General features: G+C 38.2%; 1 protein-coding gene across 1 annotated transcript in view; it reads right to left on the minus strand.

Moving 5' to 3' along the window:
• The window catches only part of Dytn (dystrotelin), a 58,897-nt gene extending 39,484 nt beyond the window's left edge, over window positions 1–19,413 (minus strand). Inside the window, 7 exon segments of the mRNA XM_074069556.1 lie at window positions 15–178; window positions 390–461; window positions 8,236–8,336; window positions 8,866–8,976; window positions 9,555–9,752; window positions 12,564–12,638; window positions 19,395–19,413. Coding sequence (XP_073925657.1) covers window positions 15–178; window positions 390–461; window positions 8,236–8,336; window positions 8,866–8,976; window positions 9,555–9,752; window positions 12,564–12,638; window positions 19,395–19,413 — 740 coding nt within the window.
• Window positions 19,414–21,444: the final 2,031 nt, after the last annotated feature.

The following is a 21,444-nucleotide window of genomic DNA, read 5'->3' on the forward strand; positions in this document are numbered from 1 at the left end:
CATGATGGTTCTACCTTAGTCCTGTAATTGGGAAGGTCTTGCAGGCACCGCACCGAACAGGGTAAGTGGCCTGTTGTGTGGTTGACAGGCGGTAGCAGGTTGGGAACCACAGGAGAATGAGAGGCTCAGACAGAATCCAAGACAGGAATTTCTCCTCCTTGATTCCTGGGCTCAACACCTGAAAAACAATGGCACAAAAGTGCATTTTTAGGCATGATTCGTACTTTTCTTTTCTGGCTCTGTTTCTGTCAGTTCTGCAGGAGAAGTTTACCACAGAAACAGTTACAGGCAAGGCTACCTCCTAAATTAGGTTGTCTACTTTAAATCAGTCAGCCAAACTTTTCAAGCCTGTCTGCTCTGGCTCCCAGAGACATTTTCATAGCACTGACCCCTCGGAAACAGCTGAGGACGGCACTTTCCACAGAGCACAGTGTGCGACTCTCTCCCACGACAGATGGGATCTGCAAGAGGAAACCTCATGCCAGCTGTTGGAAAATGGAGAAATATGTGGCCCCTCACTCATTATGCCTGGGCAACGGTGCTCACAGCCATGGAGGCACAGGTATTGGGTTCCTGACACTGGATGGACTGTCTGAATCAAAGCAAAAATGAAATGTCTAGTTTTTGTGGAATGCTTAAATTGAAACAAGGAATGAACCATTTGGAAGAAGAGAAGGGAGGAAGATGAGAGAAGAAAGTCTGGCAATGGAATGATAAAGAGATGGCTTGTTGTGTCAGTTCTTATGACCTGGTCAAATTATTTTAATTTTTCTTTGCCCTTATTTACCTATGAAATGCAGATCACAATGATATGGCATTAAAGTTTATAGCACTTTTCTTTTAGTGAAAGTAATAGTAAAGTTTATTAGGAAAAGAATTTAATACAACAGGATAAAGTGGGAGAGAAATGGGGGACAAACAAAGGAACACTTTCTGTTCCCCATGCAGGAAATGGGAGCAGACTCCAAAGTTATAGTATGTTTAAGGAGAACCTTTCAAATGTTTTCATATCACATCATCTTATCAAATGCCAATTGTTAGTCAATTTTTTTGTCACTATGACAAAACATCTGACATAAACAACTTAAAAGTAGCAAAGATTTGTTTTGGCTCATGGTTTCAACTCTTGGTTGGCTGGGTCCTTTGTTTCCGGGTTGTGGTAAAGTAGAACATCATGGCAAAAGGGTACGGTGGCCAGGAAGCAGAAAGAGGTAGGGTCCTGGGACAATTCATCCCCCTATATCATACCCCCAGTGACCTACCTCCTCCAATTAGGCCCTACCTTTGAAGTTTCTACCACCTCCCACCAGTCCATTCTAATAACGAATCTATAATTATGATCAATCAATCCATTGAATAAGTCAGAGCCTTCATGATCCAATAGTCTCCCAATGATTAGATCCACTGGCTGAGGACCACACCTTTGACACATGATTCTTTTTGGGAATACTTCATATCCAAACCATAACATCAGTCTTTGAGGTAGGGGGTAATCATTATCCTTATCAAAAGCAAGTGGTGACAGGAAGTGACATTGCTATGTCAGAGAGATATTTGCATCCCTATGTTCATTGCAGCATTATTCACATTCGCCAAGACATGGAAAAAACCTGGGTGTCCATGGACACTCATGAATGGAGAAGATGTGATGCATATAAAATAGAATACTGCCAAGTCTTCAAAAAGAAGGAAATCCTACCATTTGCTATAACATGGATGAACCTAGAAAACAATATGCTAAGTGAAACCAGCCAGACACAGGAATACTACGTGGGAAATCCGAAAAAGCTGAACTCATAGAAACAGAGAGTAGAATGGTGGTTTCCAGGAGCTGGGGTGGAAATGGGGAGATGTTGCTAAAAGAGTATAAACCTTAAGTTTACTTTAAATGTCTACTTTAAATCAGTCAGCCAAACTTTTCAAGCATGTCTGCCCTGGTTCTCAGAGACATTTTCATAGCACTTACCTGTTGGAAACAGCTGAGGACAGCACTTTCCACAGACTCTCTCCCACAACAGTTGGGATCTTAATTATAAGATAATTAAGTTATGGGGGTCTAATATACAGCATGGTATTATATTGTTCACTTGAAATTTGATAAGAGAACAGATTTTGGGTCTCCCCTTCTCTCCAACCCCCTCACAGTGACTATAGGTGATTATGAGTGTGATGGATGTGGCTAAGTAACTTGATCATGGTAAACATTACACTGTGTGTATATGGGAAAAAACCCACATCTTTTCTTTTTTTGGGATGGGGCTGTCTGTGCTGGTCTTGATCCTCCTTCTTCTTGCCCTGGAGTAGCCAGAACTACATCTTGAATATGTATAATTTTTTTATTTGCCAATTAAATTGGGGGTGGTGGTCATGAGTGCTGGGGTTTGAACTCAGGGTCTCATGCTTGCTAGGCAAATGCTCTACCACTTGACCCACATTCTTATCCCTTTTTATTTGGTTTATTTTTCAGGTAGGGTCTCACTTTTTGTCTGGGCCATCATACTCCTACCTGGGACCATGGGCCCATGCCACCATGCCCAGATTATGGTTGAGATAGGGTTTTGACTTTTTTTGGGGGAAGGGGGTCTAGTCTCAATCCTCAACCCTCCCAATGATCTCTGTCTCCTGAGTAGTTCCAATTAAATAGTTTTCTAAAAATTGAGGATGTGATGATTGTGATTGGACATTTTGCTTACTCTTTATTCAGGGTTTTTCATAAGGCTTTGTAATAAGGCTTAATGTACATTTTTCAATCACAATCACCTTAAGGAATATAACTAAGGGACTGTGAACCTCCTGTGACTTCCAAGATAGCCAAGGACTTGGCTTTGACATCATCCATATGCACAGATATGTATACTTGTCACCCCCATCAATTCCTATTTGGTCATGAGTCCCAATTCCACATCTGATCTCTTCCGAGACACAAGATGTCAGCAGGCAAAAGTAATCTCAGAGAACTCCTGCTGAGTTCATCAACTTGAATGAACATTCTTCTAATCAGGGAAGTGGCACTTAAAACCTCTTTGCTGACAATTAGGCAGAAGTAAACAAACATTTGTGTAATAGTGACAAGATGGCTTGTACTTTAAATTGATAATAACCCTATCACCAGTGAAATGTAAGTAACTATTCTTTATGTTATTTGTCATTTGTGAAAAATAACCCATTACTCATCTTTTGGCTTTTGAATGGTGATGAACTAACTGGACCACTTATTTAGACAGTGTTGCTGACTCAACATTCACCTTCCTCTGGTGTCCTTGAGCCATGGGAAAAGAATTTAATTTCACATGTAAAATAAAGGAGGTAGATAACATGAGATCAACTTGCCAGCTCTGAGATTCTAACACTACTGAAAAGAAAATTCACTTCTGTAGTGGGTTTTAACCTACATTTCTTGCTATTAAGTGTGCATAAAGATTTTGTAGATTAATTGCCATTTGAATAATTTCTTGCAGGTGTTCTATGGAAGAATAAGCATGACTAGATGGTATGCTGGCGCAGGCAGAATGACACTTGAAATGATAATTAGGATTCTTAAGAGAGGATTTGAATCACATAGTGGGGACTGGAATTTTCTGTGGGAATCCATCCTTGAGTCCATAATGGCAGTCAACAGAATGATAATTTGCTAGACAAATCTCCACCATCCTAACAGCTTTCTCAGGAGCATACCAATGCATGGAGATGGGGAAGGAGGGGAGGAGCATACTAACGCATGGAGATGGGGAAGGAGGGGAGGGTGGGGTGTGTTAGGATAGCTGACATTTTAGCAGCTCATTGACCTTAGTTGAGTTTGGAACAAGGGCAGCATTTTAGGGCCTAATGGATGGACTATGCTAGTCTGGAGACATCAGTAAGAGTCAGAAGGGGAACACAAGGAATTCTAGAAGAAAAAGAAAATGCCCCTTAGCCCATCTCCTTTCATCACATACACTTAATATCTGATTGTGAACAGATTTTCCTACCCTCACTGGCTCCCCGCCTGCTTGAGTTCTGAGACGTGGGGTTGTTGGGGAACAGCATCTGCCATGGTGGGGCCCTGAGACCTGTCTGAGAGTCTGCAGCAAGTTGGCAATCTCTATGTGCTGTTGCAACCAGCAGAATAGTTCAAAAGTATCTATTCCTGACATTTTCACCTTATAAAAAATTTAAAGTACCACTGTATTTAAGAAATACAAACATCTTGGAGAAAAGAGGAGAGCAGAGCAATATGGGAGGAAAGGACTCTTCAGCAATTGCCACCCTCTGCAGAAACATCAATTTGAACAAATACCTATTAGCTCAAATATCTTCTTAAGAGTTAAACCAGGTAAGAGATCAAAGTACTTGGTTATAGCACAATAATAAGAAAAACACTATTGAAGAGGGCAGGAAAGATAGTTTTCCATTGCCTGTGTTATTCTTTCCTCAAACCAAGGCAGAAGAGTGTTTGGGGGAAAGAGAAGGTAAGTGTAGCAATTTGCAGTGGATCCAATACTGGGTTCATTACAGTAAGATTGAGCACAAAGAGATACCCATAACCCCTGACTATAGGCTGTTACCTGTGGTCTGAACCTTGAATTTGTAGATAGGCTTACTGTTGAAGGACATTCCCAGACAAAGGTAGGTTGCAAAGACTGAAGTAGCTACCTATTATTTCAATGTGCAAACATAAAAATATGACCATAGGAACAAGAATAACCAGGTAAACATAAATGTCACCAGTGACTGACTCTGACAAAATAAGGTGCCAGTGACTGACTCTGAAGAGATGGAAATGTATGAACTGCCCGACAAAGAATGCAAAAAACATTTTAAGGAAGTTTAGCAAACTTCAAGGAAATATAAAGAAACAATTCTGAAATTTATCAGAAAAATTGAAATAATAAAAAAAATCAAACAAATACTGGAGCAGAAAAATACAATGAACAAAATGAAAAATATGGTAGAGGGCTGTAATCTTAGAATTGATCAAGCAGAATGATGAATGTTTGGATTTAAAGACAGGTCATATGAAAGAATATTGTTAGAGGAAAACACAGAAAAAGATTGAAGAAAGCTTACAGAATTTATGGAACAGCATCAAAAGAGCAAAGATATGAGTCATTGACATTCAAGAGGGGGTAGAAAGAGACAAAGAGGTAGAAAGCTTATTTAAAGAAATAGATAATAACAGCAGAAATCTTTCCAGGAGGAGAAGTAATAAAGGAGAATGATGGAAGGGGCGAATCTAACTAAGATATATTGTAAGCACGTTTGTAAATGTCACAATGTACTCCAGTATAACAATAATATGCTAACAAAATAAGATTAAAAAAAGAAAACTTTCCAAACCTAGTAAAAGATATAAATACCCAGATACAGGAAGGCCAAAGATCTCCAGTGAGATTTAGTCTCAGTGAAAGTACTCCATGATGACAATCAGTATTCCATACCTGCAGTTTACACGTCCATGGATTCAAACACCCATGATTAAAAAGTGTTTGAAAAGTATTTTATAAGTAATGAATTTTTACCACTTTTTTCTTGTCACTGTTCCCTACATAATACAGTATGTAACTATTTAGATGGTATTTACAACACATTAGGTATATTAAGTAATTAGAGATGATTTAAAGTATACAAGAGATGTGTGAGATTATATGCAAATACCATGCTGCTTTATAGATGGGACTTGTGCTTCCATGGATTTTGGTGTTCACAGTGAGTGCTTAAATCAATCCCCTTGGACACTGAGAAACAGATGTATCATAATTAAACTGTAGAAAACAAAGACTGCCTGAAAGTTTCAAAAGAAAAGCAGCAAATAACATATAATGGAGTTCTAATGTGTATGTCTATGTCTAGTTGTAGACTTCTCAGCAGAAGCCTGTATAGACTAGGAGGGAGTAAGAGATCATATTCAAAGTGCTGAGGGAGAAAGAAAACAAACCCTGCCAACCAAGAATACTGAACCCAGCAAAGTTGTTCTTCAGAAATGAAGAAGAGATCAAAAAATTTCCACGAACAAATGTTGAGGGTTCTTTACCACCAGACCTGTCTTACAAAAAATGCTAAAGGGAGTTCTTTAAAAGAATGCTAATGAAAACATCTGAAAGTATAAAACTAAAGCTGAAAACACTGTCAAATTCAGAACACTCAAAAAATGTAATGGTGCTGTTCAAACCACATACATCTTTAGTGTGAGGGCTGAAAGTCAAAACCAGTAAAAATAATCATAGCTACAATTTGTTGAAGTGTATGCAATAGAAAAAGATGTAAATTGTGATCCCCAAATTAAAAATGTCTGGAGAGGGAGTGGAATTAAAATGTAGAGTTTTTTTTGTTTTGTTTTGTTTGCTTGTTTGAGACAAGGACTCCCTAAGTAGCCCTGGCTGGCCTGGAACTTGAGATCCTTCTGTCTTAACCTCCTGAGTGCTGGATTAATAGGTGGGTACCATGACAACCAGTAAGATTTTTTTCTATCAAGCATATGATTATCAGTTTAAAATAGCCCACTATAACTACAAAATTTGTTTGAAACCTCATATTAGCCACAGTGCAAAAACCTATAATAGACACATAAAAAATAAAAAGCAAAGAATGAAAACATATAACTAGAGGAATCATCTAACCAGAAAAGAAGATGGTAAGAGATAAAGAATTTAATTTTTCTATAAAAAATTAAAGAAATTAAAATTTAAAAATACATATAAAAACACATACACATAAAATCAGGAAAAGAATGAATAACCACTTACACACAAGACAACCTGGAATCTGCTACATGCATTTGCTATAGTGTCTGCTTGGTTATGTCATTTCTTATTGTTTTAACATTGAAGACAACTTAATTAACTTTAAGTTAAATTCCCTTGCCTGGTAGGACGGAAACAAAATCTATAAATGAAAGTAAGATATAATAAGGCCCTGAGCCTCCAGTAAAGCATCCAGTAAAATTTGACAAATGTCACAAAGTTATGCATGGGGAGTTAAGCTGTGAGTCTGGAGGTGACCATTGAACTGATGTTGAAAGACAGTATTTGTCCAGTGAAAGGATATGCAATGGCAAAGTCAGACATGGAAAATGCTGTGCATGTGAGGCACAATGCAGATTTTGAAATGCATGAGTTAACAGGGAATAAGAACTGTAAGGAAAAAGCAAATACTTTGCAATAAACAAAAGAGACCACTGGTTATCTTATCAATGGTGCTTATCTGAACCTACAGGGTAATACATCATTGTCTTTGACTAGATATTTTATAGCTCTGTAGAGATTAAAGTTAACTTAGACAAAACTGATAGCAGTGCAAATAATTCTTGTCTATGAACATGTAAATAAATTCTATCCTGGTTGAGGGACAATACTCTATCACCAAAAGTCTGTTTTGTATCCATCTGCAAATTCATCTTAATATTCCTAATCTTACAATTTGTCTGCTCTTTGGTTTTATTCCTTTCAGTCACCTTAATTTAATTAATGAATAAAATAGACTTTGGACTCATATTCCCTTTATTTTTGTATGGTAATCATGATTTCATCTGTTTTTAAAGAGTAGGATTAGGTCAAATTGCAGAATTTTGCCTGTGATGCTTAGGAGGTAAGACTTTATCCTAGATAAGAACGGCCAATGAAAAATTTTAGGTATGGGGGTGTGCTACAGACTGGTTCTTGAGAGTCCCATTATGGCCACATGTTAAAGGCTTTGCTCCCGGCTTAGTGCTATTAGGAGGTGGTAGAAACTTTAAAAGCAGGGCCAAATAGGAAGTTTTAGGTCACTGGGGGTGTTCCCTCAAAGTGGATTATGGGATACTGATCTCTTCCTCTCTCTTTGCTTCCTGGCCGGCATGAGGTGAGTAGCTTCCTCTACCACATGGTCCTGCCATGATGGTCTGCCTTGTGGCTGACTGACCATAGGCTAAAACCTCTAAAACTGTGAGCCAAGATAAACTTGTCCTCTTTTTAAGTTGATAAACTTAGGTATTTCATTACAGTAACAGAAAGCTGACTAACACAGGATGATACATTTTGAACAGGACACTAAACTCAATGAAGAGAAAGAGAGAAATGTGGGATGCTTGAAGCGGAGAGGTCAGTTAGGGTGCAATTGCATAGATCAGGCTAAACTGAATGTGGGCCTATACTTGGAGAGTAGCAGTGGCTCTACAGGGGACAAGTTTGCATGGTGAGCTATATGAAGGCAGAATTGACCCTGTAAAACCAGCTTCTAGTATAACACACAAGTTTAGAATGCTGAAGTATTGGGAGTTACCTGCTGTACATCTGTTAATAGGTTTCTCAAAGCCCTTCAAGTCATGCGTGCCCTGGGATCATGGCCTCCCCTGTTATTTTCTGCATAGAGCTGAAAAAGAGCTAGACATGTAAGGGGAAAAGAAATCTGCAAGTTAAGACACTTGTGTCTTTGATAAGAATGTGGTAAGTATGTGTTTTAAATTGCGTTTTTCTGGAGCACAAAGAGGAAGGAAGGCAAAGTTAATAGTCTTGGTTATTTGCTTGTTCTTTTCAGATCATTGGATGTGGAATTGAAAACCATAATTCAACCCTTGGATAATTAAAGCTCTGATGGTGAATGTTGGTAAATGTGGGATTATCCCAGTTGTTAATAAATAATTATTAGTAGTTTCTGGATTATTCCAAAATTGTAAATATGAAGAAAAACCAAGTAATGTATAATAGAAAACATACATCATTAAAAAAAATCACAAAACCCTTATGATCTTAAGTATTTAAAAAATAAAAATAAAAACAAGCCAGTCATGCTGAGCATGACTGAAGAGCAAAGTCATTGCGACAGGGACACAGAAGTGGATGAAGAAGATAACACATTGTTGATTGGGGGGAGGGTACACTGCAGTTCAGAGCACACAAACCCTACATTTACCTCTGTATTTTGTAAGAGGGCTGTCCCCCGAGAGGGCGACCAGGGCAGCAGCCACAGGCAGAAGCTTGAGAAAACCCGATTCCGTGCTGTATGGCAACAAATCACAGAGGCAAGAATGGGAAAGACAAGGTTATTTTAAGTGATTTATATAAACCATAACTGTCATTGGACATTGCTTGTAGACTATTATAATTTCTGGCTTTTCATGGCCTCTTCTACTACATCTAGAATCTGGCAGAAAAAACATTGAATTAAAATGCTATATAACGCTAGTGGATTTAACATAAATCCACTTTCATTCATTCACTTAACATAAAGCTAGTGGATGCCTCTCTGTGGTAAGTACTGTGCCAGGGGCTGGGGATGCAGGAGTCATCCTGCCTGATGGAGTCGGCTGTCTCCAGAGTGGAAACCAGAATAAGAGAAAGAGTAATGCAGAGTTTTTTTTTCCCTCCTAGATACCCATGGGTTATTTATATTATGGCTGACATTTACTTGTTTGCTCTTGAATGAGTACAAGTTCTGAAAACCAGAGAGAGAGAGAGAGAGAGAGAGAGAGAGAAAGAGAATGGACTAGTCTTCTTATATACAAACCCTCAAGCGAACATTAGATAGCACCACATGCTGAATGACCAGTGGCAACTCAACATTGCCCTTGAGATCACGGTGCAACCACCCACATCCTCACCTCAGGGTGAGCTCTGGAGCTCTGAGATGCACCTGTTCTGGTTTTTTCACCCTGGCCTTCTGAAATAACTCTTGGAGCTCCTGAAAAAGCTGCTGCACAGAAAGGGAGCTCTCCCTGGCTTCCTCGAAGCTTGGGCGGAGTAGGACCTGCTGAATCAGGGAGCTGTCCATCAAGTCCATTGGAAGAAGCAAATGAAGTACTGAGTCTTATTTTCTGATGAGAACAAGTGGCTTCAAATAAAGCAAATGTCTTCTAGGGTTTAAGTAAGACTGTCTTTTTACAGCAACTATTTTTTCATAAAGGGAATTCAATATGACTGAAATTTGGACACTATGTTTTGTGTGTGGTTCAGGCATTACTATTCTGACAATTTGATTTTGGAAAAGTGCCTCTGCTACTAAAGTATTAAAACATTGTTGCCGGTATAATTTCTAGGATGTCATTTTCTAGACTAAAGTTTAAAGAAGGAGAAGTGTAGAATTTGAATACCACACCTTCCAAGGCAGTTAAAACACCATGGTGATAAGTTAGAAAAAAACATTTTTATACTCTGCATTAAGTAAAATGAACAAATTGACCTTTCATGTTCAAATACAGATTCTCCTGTCTGCAGCCTAGCTGTGTGATGAATATCATGTGTGCAGATGCAACTGCTATAGTTAAGAAAAGCGCAGTGCTCTTTGTCTGAATTATCACACTGTTTAGGTTCTTCCCTAGCCCCAGAAACATCACTCTTTTGATCTTAGCTCCGTAAATATCATAATCTAGAAACAGCACTTGATAAAACTAGAGCTGCTTACAAAAAAGTAATACTTTATTTCTTATATATATTTACTATCTTCTAAAATTTTTATAAGGCAATGAACAGAAAGAATTACATAAAGTGAACTCTTCAGTTTCTTGCAGACAAGTAATGACAGACAAAATTAATAATCACCCTCTGTGCCATCTGAGAGGTGGGAATGTCAAGAGCACCAAGAGCAGCTGGTATTGAAAACACTTGAGTCTGTGAAATAATGAAACCCCACACTTTGCTCTACTTTGTAAATCACTCTCATAGAAAAGGAATCTAGCAAGTATAATAAAGCTTTTTATTTGTTCTCTGATACTGCTTTTAAGGGGTGAGTCTAAGGAACAGAGGATCAGATTTCAGGAATGTAACTTAAATAAAAACCTGGCCTCAGGTGGCACAGGCTGTAAACTCCTTTATCACTATTCCAACACAAACCCTATCACTTGGACCTGGCATCCTGAACACAGGGTGTTTTGTCTTTTGCTGAGAGTTCTATATTACAGCAGTCCAGATAAGGGTGTGGCCCGTTAATCTCACCACAAGATTCACACAGTGATACTGTCCAGATCCTGCTACTTGGAGCTCATGTTATACTTTTTCTTAGTGTTTGCAATTTTTTTTCTCAAATGTTTGCCTGGGTGTCTTTTCTAGGTGGAATTTTTCAAACACTGATTTTGTGTATTTTGAGTATTTTATTCACTGTTTCTGATGCCAGGAATAATGAAAAGCTCAAAAAATGTACATCCTCCACTTGGGTTATTGTATATTTCTAGGCATTAATGATGGAGACTTAAGTGAACGTTTCCTGTCAACTTAATGGAACAGCCTCTAGGAATAGAGTATAATGGAGGATAAATTCTTAATAAGTACATTCTGTCCTTTATTTATCCCTGGAATAATAAGCAATAGTTGTGAGCTTATTTGTCTAGAGCAATGATTTAAAAAAAATTTTTGTGAAGCCCCAAATCCATCTTCAGAGTAACTTGATACAGAATCCTAGTATGGAAAACAGAGAAATCAGAGTTGTTCTTTTTGAGGACATGGTCTTTGAGTACTCCCTCCCTGCCTATGCCCTCTTCCTATTACCCTAACTGATACGCACTACCTCATATCATGTACATTTTGTGAAGCGCAATATAAAAGCTACTAGTCCATATAGCTTATGAGGTAGAAGGAAAAATGTAAACATAAAAGCCACAGACCTTTGGTAGAAGGGTCAAATGTATAACCATTTCTTTTCAGTCTGATATGAGGTCAGAAATCATTTCTCAGGAAGTGATTTTTTTTTTTTTTTTTTTTTGGTGGGACTGGGGTTTGAACTCAGGGCTTCATGCCTGCAAAGCAGGTGCTCTATCGCTTGAGACACACCTGCAGTCCATTTTGCTCTGGTTATTTTGGAGATGGCATCTTGTCAACTATTTGCCTGGGCTGGCTGTGAACCTCCATCTACCTGATCTCAGCCTACCTGATCTCAGTAGCTAGGATTACAGGTGTGAGCCACAGTTACCCAGCAGGAAGTAACTTTTTAAATGCAAACACCACACACACACACACACACACACACACACACAAAACCAAAAAAAAAAAAAAAAACACGTGGGATATTGAATGACTATTGCTTTTCATAGCTTGGATGCAATTTATTTCATTTTGGAGAATTTCATGATTTATATTTTATCATACTTTGCCTACATAACAATGTAAGAAAAGAAAATCACAGCATTCAAAAGAAGTTTTCTAGATAATTAAAAAGTTTATGGCCCATGGATTATTCACTTGAACCTACTTTTACACATAAGAAGTACAACTCAGAAATTCAAATCTTACATGGTAGAAGGTGCTTAAATTTTTCATATTTAAATCTATAAGTACAGATTCTGAACTAAGGTTTTTTGGTAACTTTATTTTTGGTTTACATTGATGTCCTGAAAGGAAAACAAAAACTGGTTTTAGACATCAAGTAAGAAAAATGCAAAATATTAAAAACTCTTATCCACATTTTCTATTTTCAGTCAATGCAGCTACATGTGGGTTGGATACTCATATGCTCTCTCCCCTCTCCAATCCTCTTGTCTGTTACCAGTGGTTAATTCATACGTTCATCCTCCAAGAGCCCACGGTTACTTGCATGCGGCAAGTTCAGTTTCTTTCTGTGGATTTTCCATCACACACGATCAGGGTCAGATTACTTCAAGTATTTCAAGAGCATTTACTTACATTGGCACAGCGTTTGCACTGATTGTAACTTAAAGGCTGTTCTATAGGCGGAATTCTCAATACTTCTAAGAGCATCTGTAAAGAAAACAGGAAATATTGTGGATGAAGGACTCACTCATTGTATAAATCCCAAGTCTCAGAAGAAAATCTCAGTGATTATGTAGCTCTCCTTTATTTTGTAAGTGAAATAATTAAGATGGAGAGTACTCTGTTCTATCTAGAAACAAATAATAATGAACGTAGAGTATTTTAGGGCTGGAGGTAACCCTAGAGTGTACTCTTCAAATCCATCAAATAGAGTCCAGCAAAAGGCGGGGAGTACTCCTGCATCAGTCTTTTTACTTTCTGAAAGAGAGGATCGGTACATTTGGGATACATTGTTGCATACGTGGAAACATCACAGTGAAAGCCCTGTATACAACTAATATATGCTAATAAAAATGTAAAAAAAATTGTTTACTTTCTATATTAGAAGGCAATGGCCTTGTGATATAAATATGACAAAACTGCTTAGAATATATACCAGGTTCTCAGCACAGAACTTTTTGTTGTAGCATAGAGACTGAAACAAGAAGTGTTCATGTGTAACAAAATCAAAATCTATGGGGTAGATCTCCCCATCTGTTCACATTATCTTCAGTGTTGTTCAGTAAAGCTTTATAAGGCCTTACACATTAATTTGTTTAGTTTATTTCAGGCATTTGAAATCGTATGTTCTGATTATTGTTGATGTGATGCGGTGATTCTCAAACATGGCTCCTGGAACAACAGCATCAGTATCACAAACACACATTCCAATAAGACCCTAGCAAGTCTTCTACTCTGTACTCTAGAAGTGAGACCCAGCAATGTTTCTTTTGAAGTAAATCTGATATAAACTAAAGTTTGAAAATTACTCATATCAAGAAAATTTATTCATTTTAGAGCAATTGTTCTGATCCAGTCAACTTGCAAGTGATTCTTAGAAATTATCTATTATTTGTAGATTAAGATCATCTACAAATTGAATGTCATCTGTGAGTGTCTTCCTTTTCAATGTTCACACTGTGTGTGCATAGATTAGCATTCCCAAATAGGTAGCAAATAAGTTTCAACCCATTCCTCTGTGCCAAAGCCAACTGATACTGACTTAGAGGAGTTCTCATCAAGTTCTGCCAATGAGACACCACCTTGTTTGCAGCAGTATAGAGGGGACAGTGGGGGCACTTAGGCCCTATACTTTATTTGTTTGTTCAGACTAGTGGTGTATTAAGTGATGATATGGGAGGATTTGGAGTTGTTTTTCTCTAATTTTAATAGGGATGTCAAAATATTATGTAACATGTAGTCAAAATTATTGAGCTCTTTTATATTATTAAATCCTTGAAATTTGATGTCTTTTTTTTACACTTGCAGCACATCTCAAGTCAGACTAGCCACAGTTCAAGCGTTCAATAGTCACGTGGCTAGTGGCTACAGTGATGGTTTAGCTTTAGAGAATATTGGGAGGGGTGCTATTCAGCTGCACAGGCCCCCAACTTTTGATTATGCATCTGGAGTAAGAACTGGTAGTTGGGCAGTTCCATGTCTGTCAGTTGGTTGTTTAAGTGAAGTGTATTTAGCAAAGAAAAAATTAGACTAAAGAACAGCATCCCAAGGAGCATAATCATTTAAGTAACCAGGGGGGAAAAGAAACCCAAGAGAAAGCATGGGAAAGAAGCCAAAGAAAACAAGCAAGGGCAGCAGAGAAGTTCAAGAAGGTGAATTTCAGAATGTATAGACAAGCTGCATGTCAATACCTGGAAGCCACACTGTGGCTAGAAAGTAGCATCTTTTTAGAATGATTCACTTGAATATTGAAAGTCTTGGCAAGTGTGGGTTCAGTGAGTCATGGGATTAAACAGCAAATTGCAGAGGACTGAGCAATGACTGTAAAGCAACAAGGAAACCTAAAAACACAACTTTTTCAAAACTTTTAATCTGAAGGGATGATGAGAGAAGCATAATTAAGCAACACATAAAATGGGGATTGGTTTTCAAAGGCAGAAGAGATTCTAGAATGCATATCAGGGACCATGAGAGAGGAAGTTGTGGATTCAGAAAGTGGGGAATACAGGTGGTATGTGAGGCAGCAAAGTCTAAGTGGGCACATGCTCCCTTAGCTACCCAGCACACATTCACTTTTGACTCACAGTCCTCTCATCTGAACCCATGAAACTCTACTGTGCTAATTCTGTCTTCCTTGTCTATGACAGGCATGTAACTGAGGCATGCTGCTCTACAGGCATCAGAGAATGTGTCGTTGTGGGAACAAAATATGACTACAGAACTTGGTACAACAACTCTTTGTTCAGGTTATCAAACAAGTGAACTTTTTTTTCTTGCTGGATTTGAACTTGGAATGGGAGCAACAGTCACTGTCTTTGTCTGGGAGTGAACCTTGAGAATAAAGCCAACACACAAAAGATGGCAGAGATAGAAAATCTATTTTCTGGTGACAATATCTGCGCCTCGGTCAGCATAGTCTAGTCTTTCCTTGGTTCATTTCATTTTATTTATTTGAATTGTTTTAATTAAGAAATAAAAATTATATATATTTATTTTGTATAACTTTTTTTCAGTGCTGGAGATGGGATCTGGGGCCTTGCACATGGCAGGCAAGCACTCTACTACTGAGCCACACCAAGTCTCCTCATGAAGAACATGCTGTTTTCAAATGCACACATACCTTACATATTTATCATTTTTGATGGCCAGAACACTTAAAGTCTACTTCCTTAGCAATTTTCAAGAATACAACCCATGTCACCATATGTTACTGTAGATCACTTGGTTATTAACTGCATAAGGTAAAGGCTCTTTGAATTATGTTTTCCATCACAGGCAACTGAAATACTTCTAATCAATACAATCCCTAAGGAGAGATACTGGATGGAAGCCCATCCTTCATTCCCTGAGAGGAAGAATGAAAGGATATGATGATGGAGCTTCTGTTTCCTTTATGAAGTTGGGGACAAGTTCACTAATGTAGCACCAGGAAGAGATGGTAAAACCAGGAATAGTGAAGGGTTGGACTAGTTTGAGCCATGAGTAAGAGAGGAAACCAATCATAAACTCTGGAAAGAACTGCCAAGATACTTTGTATCGCCAATATTTCTTGTGATAACAAATCACAATTAAATAGAGTTACACCCATAATGCTCCTTCTGAAGCAAATTTGCACACAGGCAAGTTTTGAGCCCAAGATTGACTTGTATTTACTATGCTGGGGGAAAATAGCCTTGAGGAAAATGAAACTGCTTGTAAACTTAACCTCATTGGATTACACATGCCGGGATGTTTTGTGACTAGAAATAGCCAGTCCTTCAGCTTTTGCTAAGCAGGTCCCAAGCAGGAATGAAGCAAAGGACATTTCAGCAGATTTCATTGATTCAAATGTATGTGACAGGAAAGTTTATGGTGACATTAATTTTTTTTTCTTGTTTTAGCAGCATTGGGAGAATTTAAAGGATGAGAAGGCAATGTTTCTGTGATCATTCCTCTGAGTATCCCAAAGGCTAAACCCTTTTAACCACTTGGGGAGATCTAAGAGCTTTGAAGTTAACTATCTTTGAAGTTTACCCCACTATGGCCTGAATATAACTGAACCTAATGGGTTTGCATTTTGGAGAATGCAAAGCCCAAACAAACATGGCCAAAAAGTAGAGTGGAGGAAGATTTGTTATCTGCAGCATAAAAAAAGCACACAAGTTATTTCTAAAGCAATGCCCTCCTTGAAGAATGGGAATTTTATTGGGGAGCCTATACATATTCACGTAGGAAAGTAGTTTAGGGGCAGGCATGTTTCTGAGCATGCTCAGTTAAGTGGTACATTCATGACCCGGTGCATTTTAAAGTTCAAGAAGGAAAGATGACAGACACATTTTTAGGCATTATTAGTTAAAGATTAAGGAGCACACGGGAGGCAGGACCACTTTTGGGCATGCTCAGATTGCATTATAAAAGATGGCATTCAGGAATGCTTCTGGGTATGTTCAGCTTTCATCATAAAGTTTTAGCTGAAAAGAAGGGAAGGACACTTTGGAAGTACATTAATATGGGAATTTGCCCTTAAAGGTGCCGGTTTCATCACTAAGCTGATAACAGTAGTATGAAAAGACAGATAGGCCTATCAATAGTTTTTCCAGGATTGGGGAGAGGTTAGTGACTGGGAGTTGGGATTTAGGGTTTAGTGGATATTTCCAGGGCTACCCTTACTAGAGGTTACCTAAAAGGAAGGAATGACTACAAGGCATAACCAGGAAAAGCAGAGATGATGGGTAGGAAGGAATTCTGTGTCCAATCTTGATATGGAGCCCCAGGTTCCAAGTAGACCCCCAAATCAAAGACAAAAAGCATAGCAGGTGGCAATCAATATGGTACAGTAAGTCAGACTTTGGATCAGATGTTCAAGATAAAAATCTCAGAGGTTCTATCAGTCTCCCAGGGATGGCTCCTTCCTAAACTTAACTTGGTCTAAATTTCATACTGAAGTATAGTGACTTGATTTTGGTTTGGAAAATGATATTTCTTGCCCTGTAGTGTTGAGGGGCGAAGTCCTAGCTGTTATACACACGTGGATATTGCACACCAAGCCTATGCAAAGCCACTGAGGGGGAAATCACAGTGCTGAACCAGGCTAGACCTATTTTTGAATAGCTACAGCATACCACAGGCTCCCTGAACAAACAGTTGGCCCTCTGGATTGGAGGTTTCTGCACCTGCAGAGTCAACCAGCAGGGATAAAGAAATTAGAAAAAAATTACATCTCTGCTAAACATAGACATTTTCCTGTCATAATTTCCTAAACAATACAGTATAATTACTATATACATAGCATTTATATTGTATTAGGTGCTACAAATAATCTAGAGATGATTTCCGCATACAAGAGGGCATACATAGGTTTAATGCAAATACCATGCCATATAAGTGACTTGAGCACCTGCAGATTTGCATATCCTCAAGGGATCCTAGAACCAATTCCCTCTGACTACCAAGGAACAACTAACTGTATACTGGTCCAGCAATCAATATGTAATCACTAATTAAAGACACCTGCAGAAGATGAATGTGGCCTGTGCCTAAAATTTGTCACCCAAACAAGAGATCCTGTTGAAGAACTTATCACAAGTGCTCTTTTCTTTTTTCAAAGTTCAAACATAAAAAAATTCCACAATTTTCTCTAATTCTTTTGCTAGTCAATATTCCCTTTTAAAAATGCTTAATTTTTAGAGAAGAGTCCAGTGTTGAAGGAGGAGAGAAGTCAGAAACACCTCTGCCTCTGGAGAAGGAAAACAGATTGGGAGTAGGCATAACAGTGGAGAAATAACTTACAAGAGACTGTGCCCATCCCATTGTTTTTTGTTCCTCTGGAAATTGTCCAGTTTTTGTTCCCTCATTGCTCTCAGTGGATACAGAGACTCAGCAAGGCAGGGACTGTGCAGGTTCCCAGCTGCAGCCCTTGGTGGAGCAGCAGGAGGAACGGCATGGAGCTGCTGACCATCTGGCCCATCGGTCCTGTCAAGTGAGGCTTTGCAGCCTCATCTGATGGGGTTATGCGTCAGAACACTGCAAGCTGGGATGCGGAGCATGGGGGAGAATGAATGAGTGTCCCGGGTGATCTGCTGCCAGCCCTGCTTCCTCAAGGCCTCAATTTTTTTTTTTTTTTTTTTTTTTTGGTGATGGTAGAAAACTCAAAAAAGGAAATTGCTGGATGTATCAGGCCTCACGCTATGAACAAAGTTTCCATGTTTTAAGACATAATTGTTCATGGACACCATTTGAGAAACATCTTCTGCTGTCAACGATCCTTATTTTTGTTCAGCCACATCATCGTGTCCATTTGCCACAGGTACTGGGATGCATGTAGTTAGATCTCTTTCAACTGTCCATCATCTGCTTTGATATCCGAAATAGATTACATTAGGCCAGTGGTCCTCAAACTGTGCTCCCAGGAAAGTAGCCTTGTCATTGGCCACTTTCAAGTTATTAACATTGAGCACTCCCAGACTCCACCCCAGACCTGTTGGATCATGGACTTAGCGGGTGGAGTCCAGCATTTTAGCTCTCCAGGTGATGCAGGTGCATACTAAACTTGAACAACACTTCTCCAGGGAGAAAATATTGGGTTCTGAATGGATTGTCTGCTCCTTTGTGTTAAGAATAAGGAGTTGAGGGCTTAAATTTGGGAAACCCAAAGACAGTTTCATAATGCTGTTTTTGATACTTGAAATCATAGAATTTTACAGAAGACAACTAAGGTGAACAATCTAGGTTAGCTAGGGGGATAAGGTTGTAAACTGATGTAGTGATAACAATGTCACAGACCAGTCTTGGGTTTAAGTTGGCACTCAGAGATGCTGGGACAGTTAGTTCCCCATATTCAGTTATCAAATATTCATACAGTGACAGCTGTGGGACCTTTCTCCCAACTGTGGCCTCACATTTTACTGAGAACTTCCTCCTGACATTAAAACATCTACAGTGATGTCATTCATTTTAATAACAAAACATGAAGATAAATAGAAATAAGACATTTTGTGATTTGAACAGTAATTTAAATCTTAACTATATTGACATTAAGTCTTGTTAAATTTTTTTGGTGTTTTTGAGACAACAGACCAAATATTCAATACATTATGTATTTCTGTTTAGAAGCGAGAGAAACTCACTTTAATCATCTAATAGATTCATTTTTAGCCAGAAATTTGCCAGGTGCCTGCTGTTCTGTGACTCAGAGGTCTGAAAATACATCTGTGTCTAATATTTTTGTTTACAAACTATGTTAAGAAATTCAACAATAATACTCGCCTTGTTTACTGGGGTCCATTTCACACATTTCCTGGGATGACAGATGGTGAGAGGGTCCTTGTAACTAGAAATGAACCAACATTGTATGCAGAAGGTTTTGAGGTGGAGAAATAGATATGGGGGAACAAAAAGGCAGCTGCACAAATAACTTTTTACCTGTGAGCAGTGAGCATAGGTGTGCAGGGGGACTGAAGTCTCATGGGAGAATAAAAAGGAGGAACCCAGGTATAGAAGCTCCTATGCTGGTCACATTGTCCAGAAAACTGAGACCAGCTCCTGAAACTAATACCATTACTACTTAGAACTTTTGAAACATCACTATTCTAAAAGTAGATTGAATTCTCATTTCAACTAAATTTATATTTTCTTGACTTTTATGCACAAAATTTAAAGCTCTCAGTTGCTTAAATTTCTAATACCTTGCTAAATAATTCTACATATGAAGCTTGTAATAAATATTATCTATATATACACATATATGTGGGTATGCACAGAATTTGGTCCACATTTTAATTTAGAAAGAGTCAATTACCTTGTTAACAGTTTCATGTTGCAACCATTATTCAAACTATATTATTTCAACAAAAAGAGGAATTATGCTATGAGAAAGCTTTACGCAGTTTTACGTGGGCAATTGAAAATTGTTTTAAAAGGTTATATGATAATCAAATTTACACAATATACCCTTCTCTTCTAATGAATGAGTGACTTAAAACACAACTCATTTGGGCAAGTAAATGTCCTTTTAAATAGAGAGAAACTAAAGCAAAATCAGATTCTATTGGTTCTTTAAAAATATGATAGCAACTGTGGTAATGAGACTTGCCAAAAACTAGGAAATTTCCACATATATTCAAGTAAAATCTGTTTTGAAAAGCTGTAACAAAGAAATCAGATCAGCACTCTTCTTGGGGTGGAAGTGCACCCCCTTGCTCTTCCCATGGTCCCCAAGTAGTGTGTGAGGCTTGGCCTCCTGTCCAGTCATGGAAGCTGGAAATGCACTTTGCCAGGACCTTACCTTTCTTAGTTTCTGTGGAGAAGCATTGTGGTCAAACGTTGTGTATAAATGACACAACTCTCACTCAGGGAGAAGCTGAATGATGCAGATTTCCAGATGTGGCATTCCCATGTAGAAGTGATTTCTTGTTCTGACTGCCTAGCAATTGCATGCAACACAGTGATGTTGGAGGCTGTGGTGTTTTTAAGGGCTCGCTGAAGTGCATTCATTAGTAATAAAGATCCTCAATAATTTATAACCACTCATACATCTCTGTTTCAAAGGGTCATTTCCATATTAGTTTTTGCGGGTGGAAGAGGAAAAAGAATCATCCTTTGGGTGCTACTGAGAACGCAAGTTACCAGTGATTAGGAAACAGTAAGAAGGACTTTGTATCCACGTGACCTTAACAAATCAACCCCCAAAAAATGTTACATAGGAATAAATCAAATTCATTCTATTAATTCTTCTATAAATACAGAGGTACGGTTACATATTTTTAAAAGGCACTAAGTATAATGCAAGTCTTTAGAAGGATAATACTTTGTGAATTCTCATCCCTCCTATTGCGGGGGGGAACAGGAGAGTATAGTAGGGGGTGAATGTGATCAAAACACATTATATACATGTATGAAAATTTCATAATGAAACCCATTCTTTTGTACAATTAATATATGCTAATAAAAATCTTAGCATAAAAAGTTTTCTAAAGTTCCAAAAAAAAAAAAAAACACAAATAGGCAAGTTTTTAAATACATAAGAATGAACTAGGACACACTGAAAAGTAATTTAAGCAAATGCACAATTGATAGTCCTGAGCTTTTATCTTGGCTGAGTTTTGGACAGGTTTAGAGAAAAGATCTAGACTTCGGGTTTCACTTACTTCTGTTAAGTGGAACTTTATAGTTACTGTTGTAACCCCTGGCTCAAGCTCAGATGACAGTCACATTAAGATCTTCCCTTCTCCCCACTTCTTCTCTCCCCTCCCCTCACCTATCTTATTTCTTTTCTATTCTTTTTGTAAATATTTTGGGTTATAAATCCAATATAGTA

The sequence above is a fragment of the Castor canadensis genome, chromosome 4 (assembly GCF_047511655.1).
Source record: "Castor canadensis chromosome 4, mCasCan1.hap1v2, whole genome shotgun sequence".
Taxonomy (NCBI): Eukaryota; Metazoa; Chordata; class Mammalia; order Rodentia; family Castoridae; genus Castor; species Castor canadensis.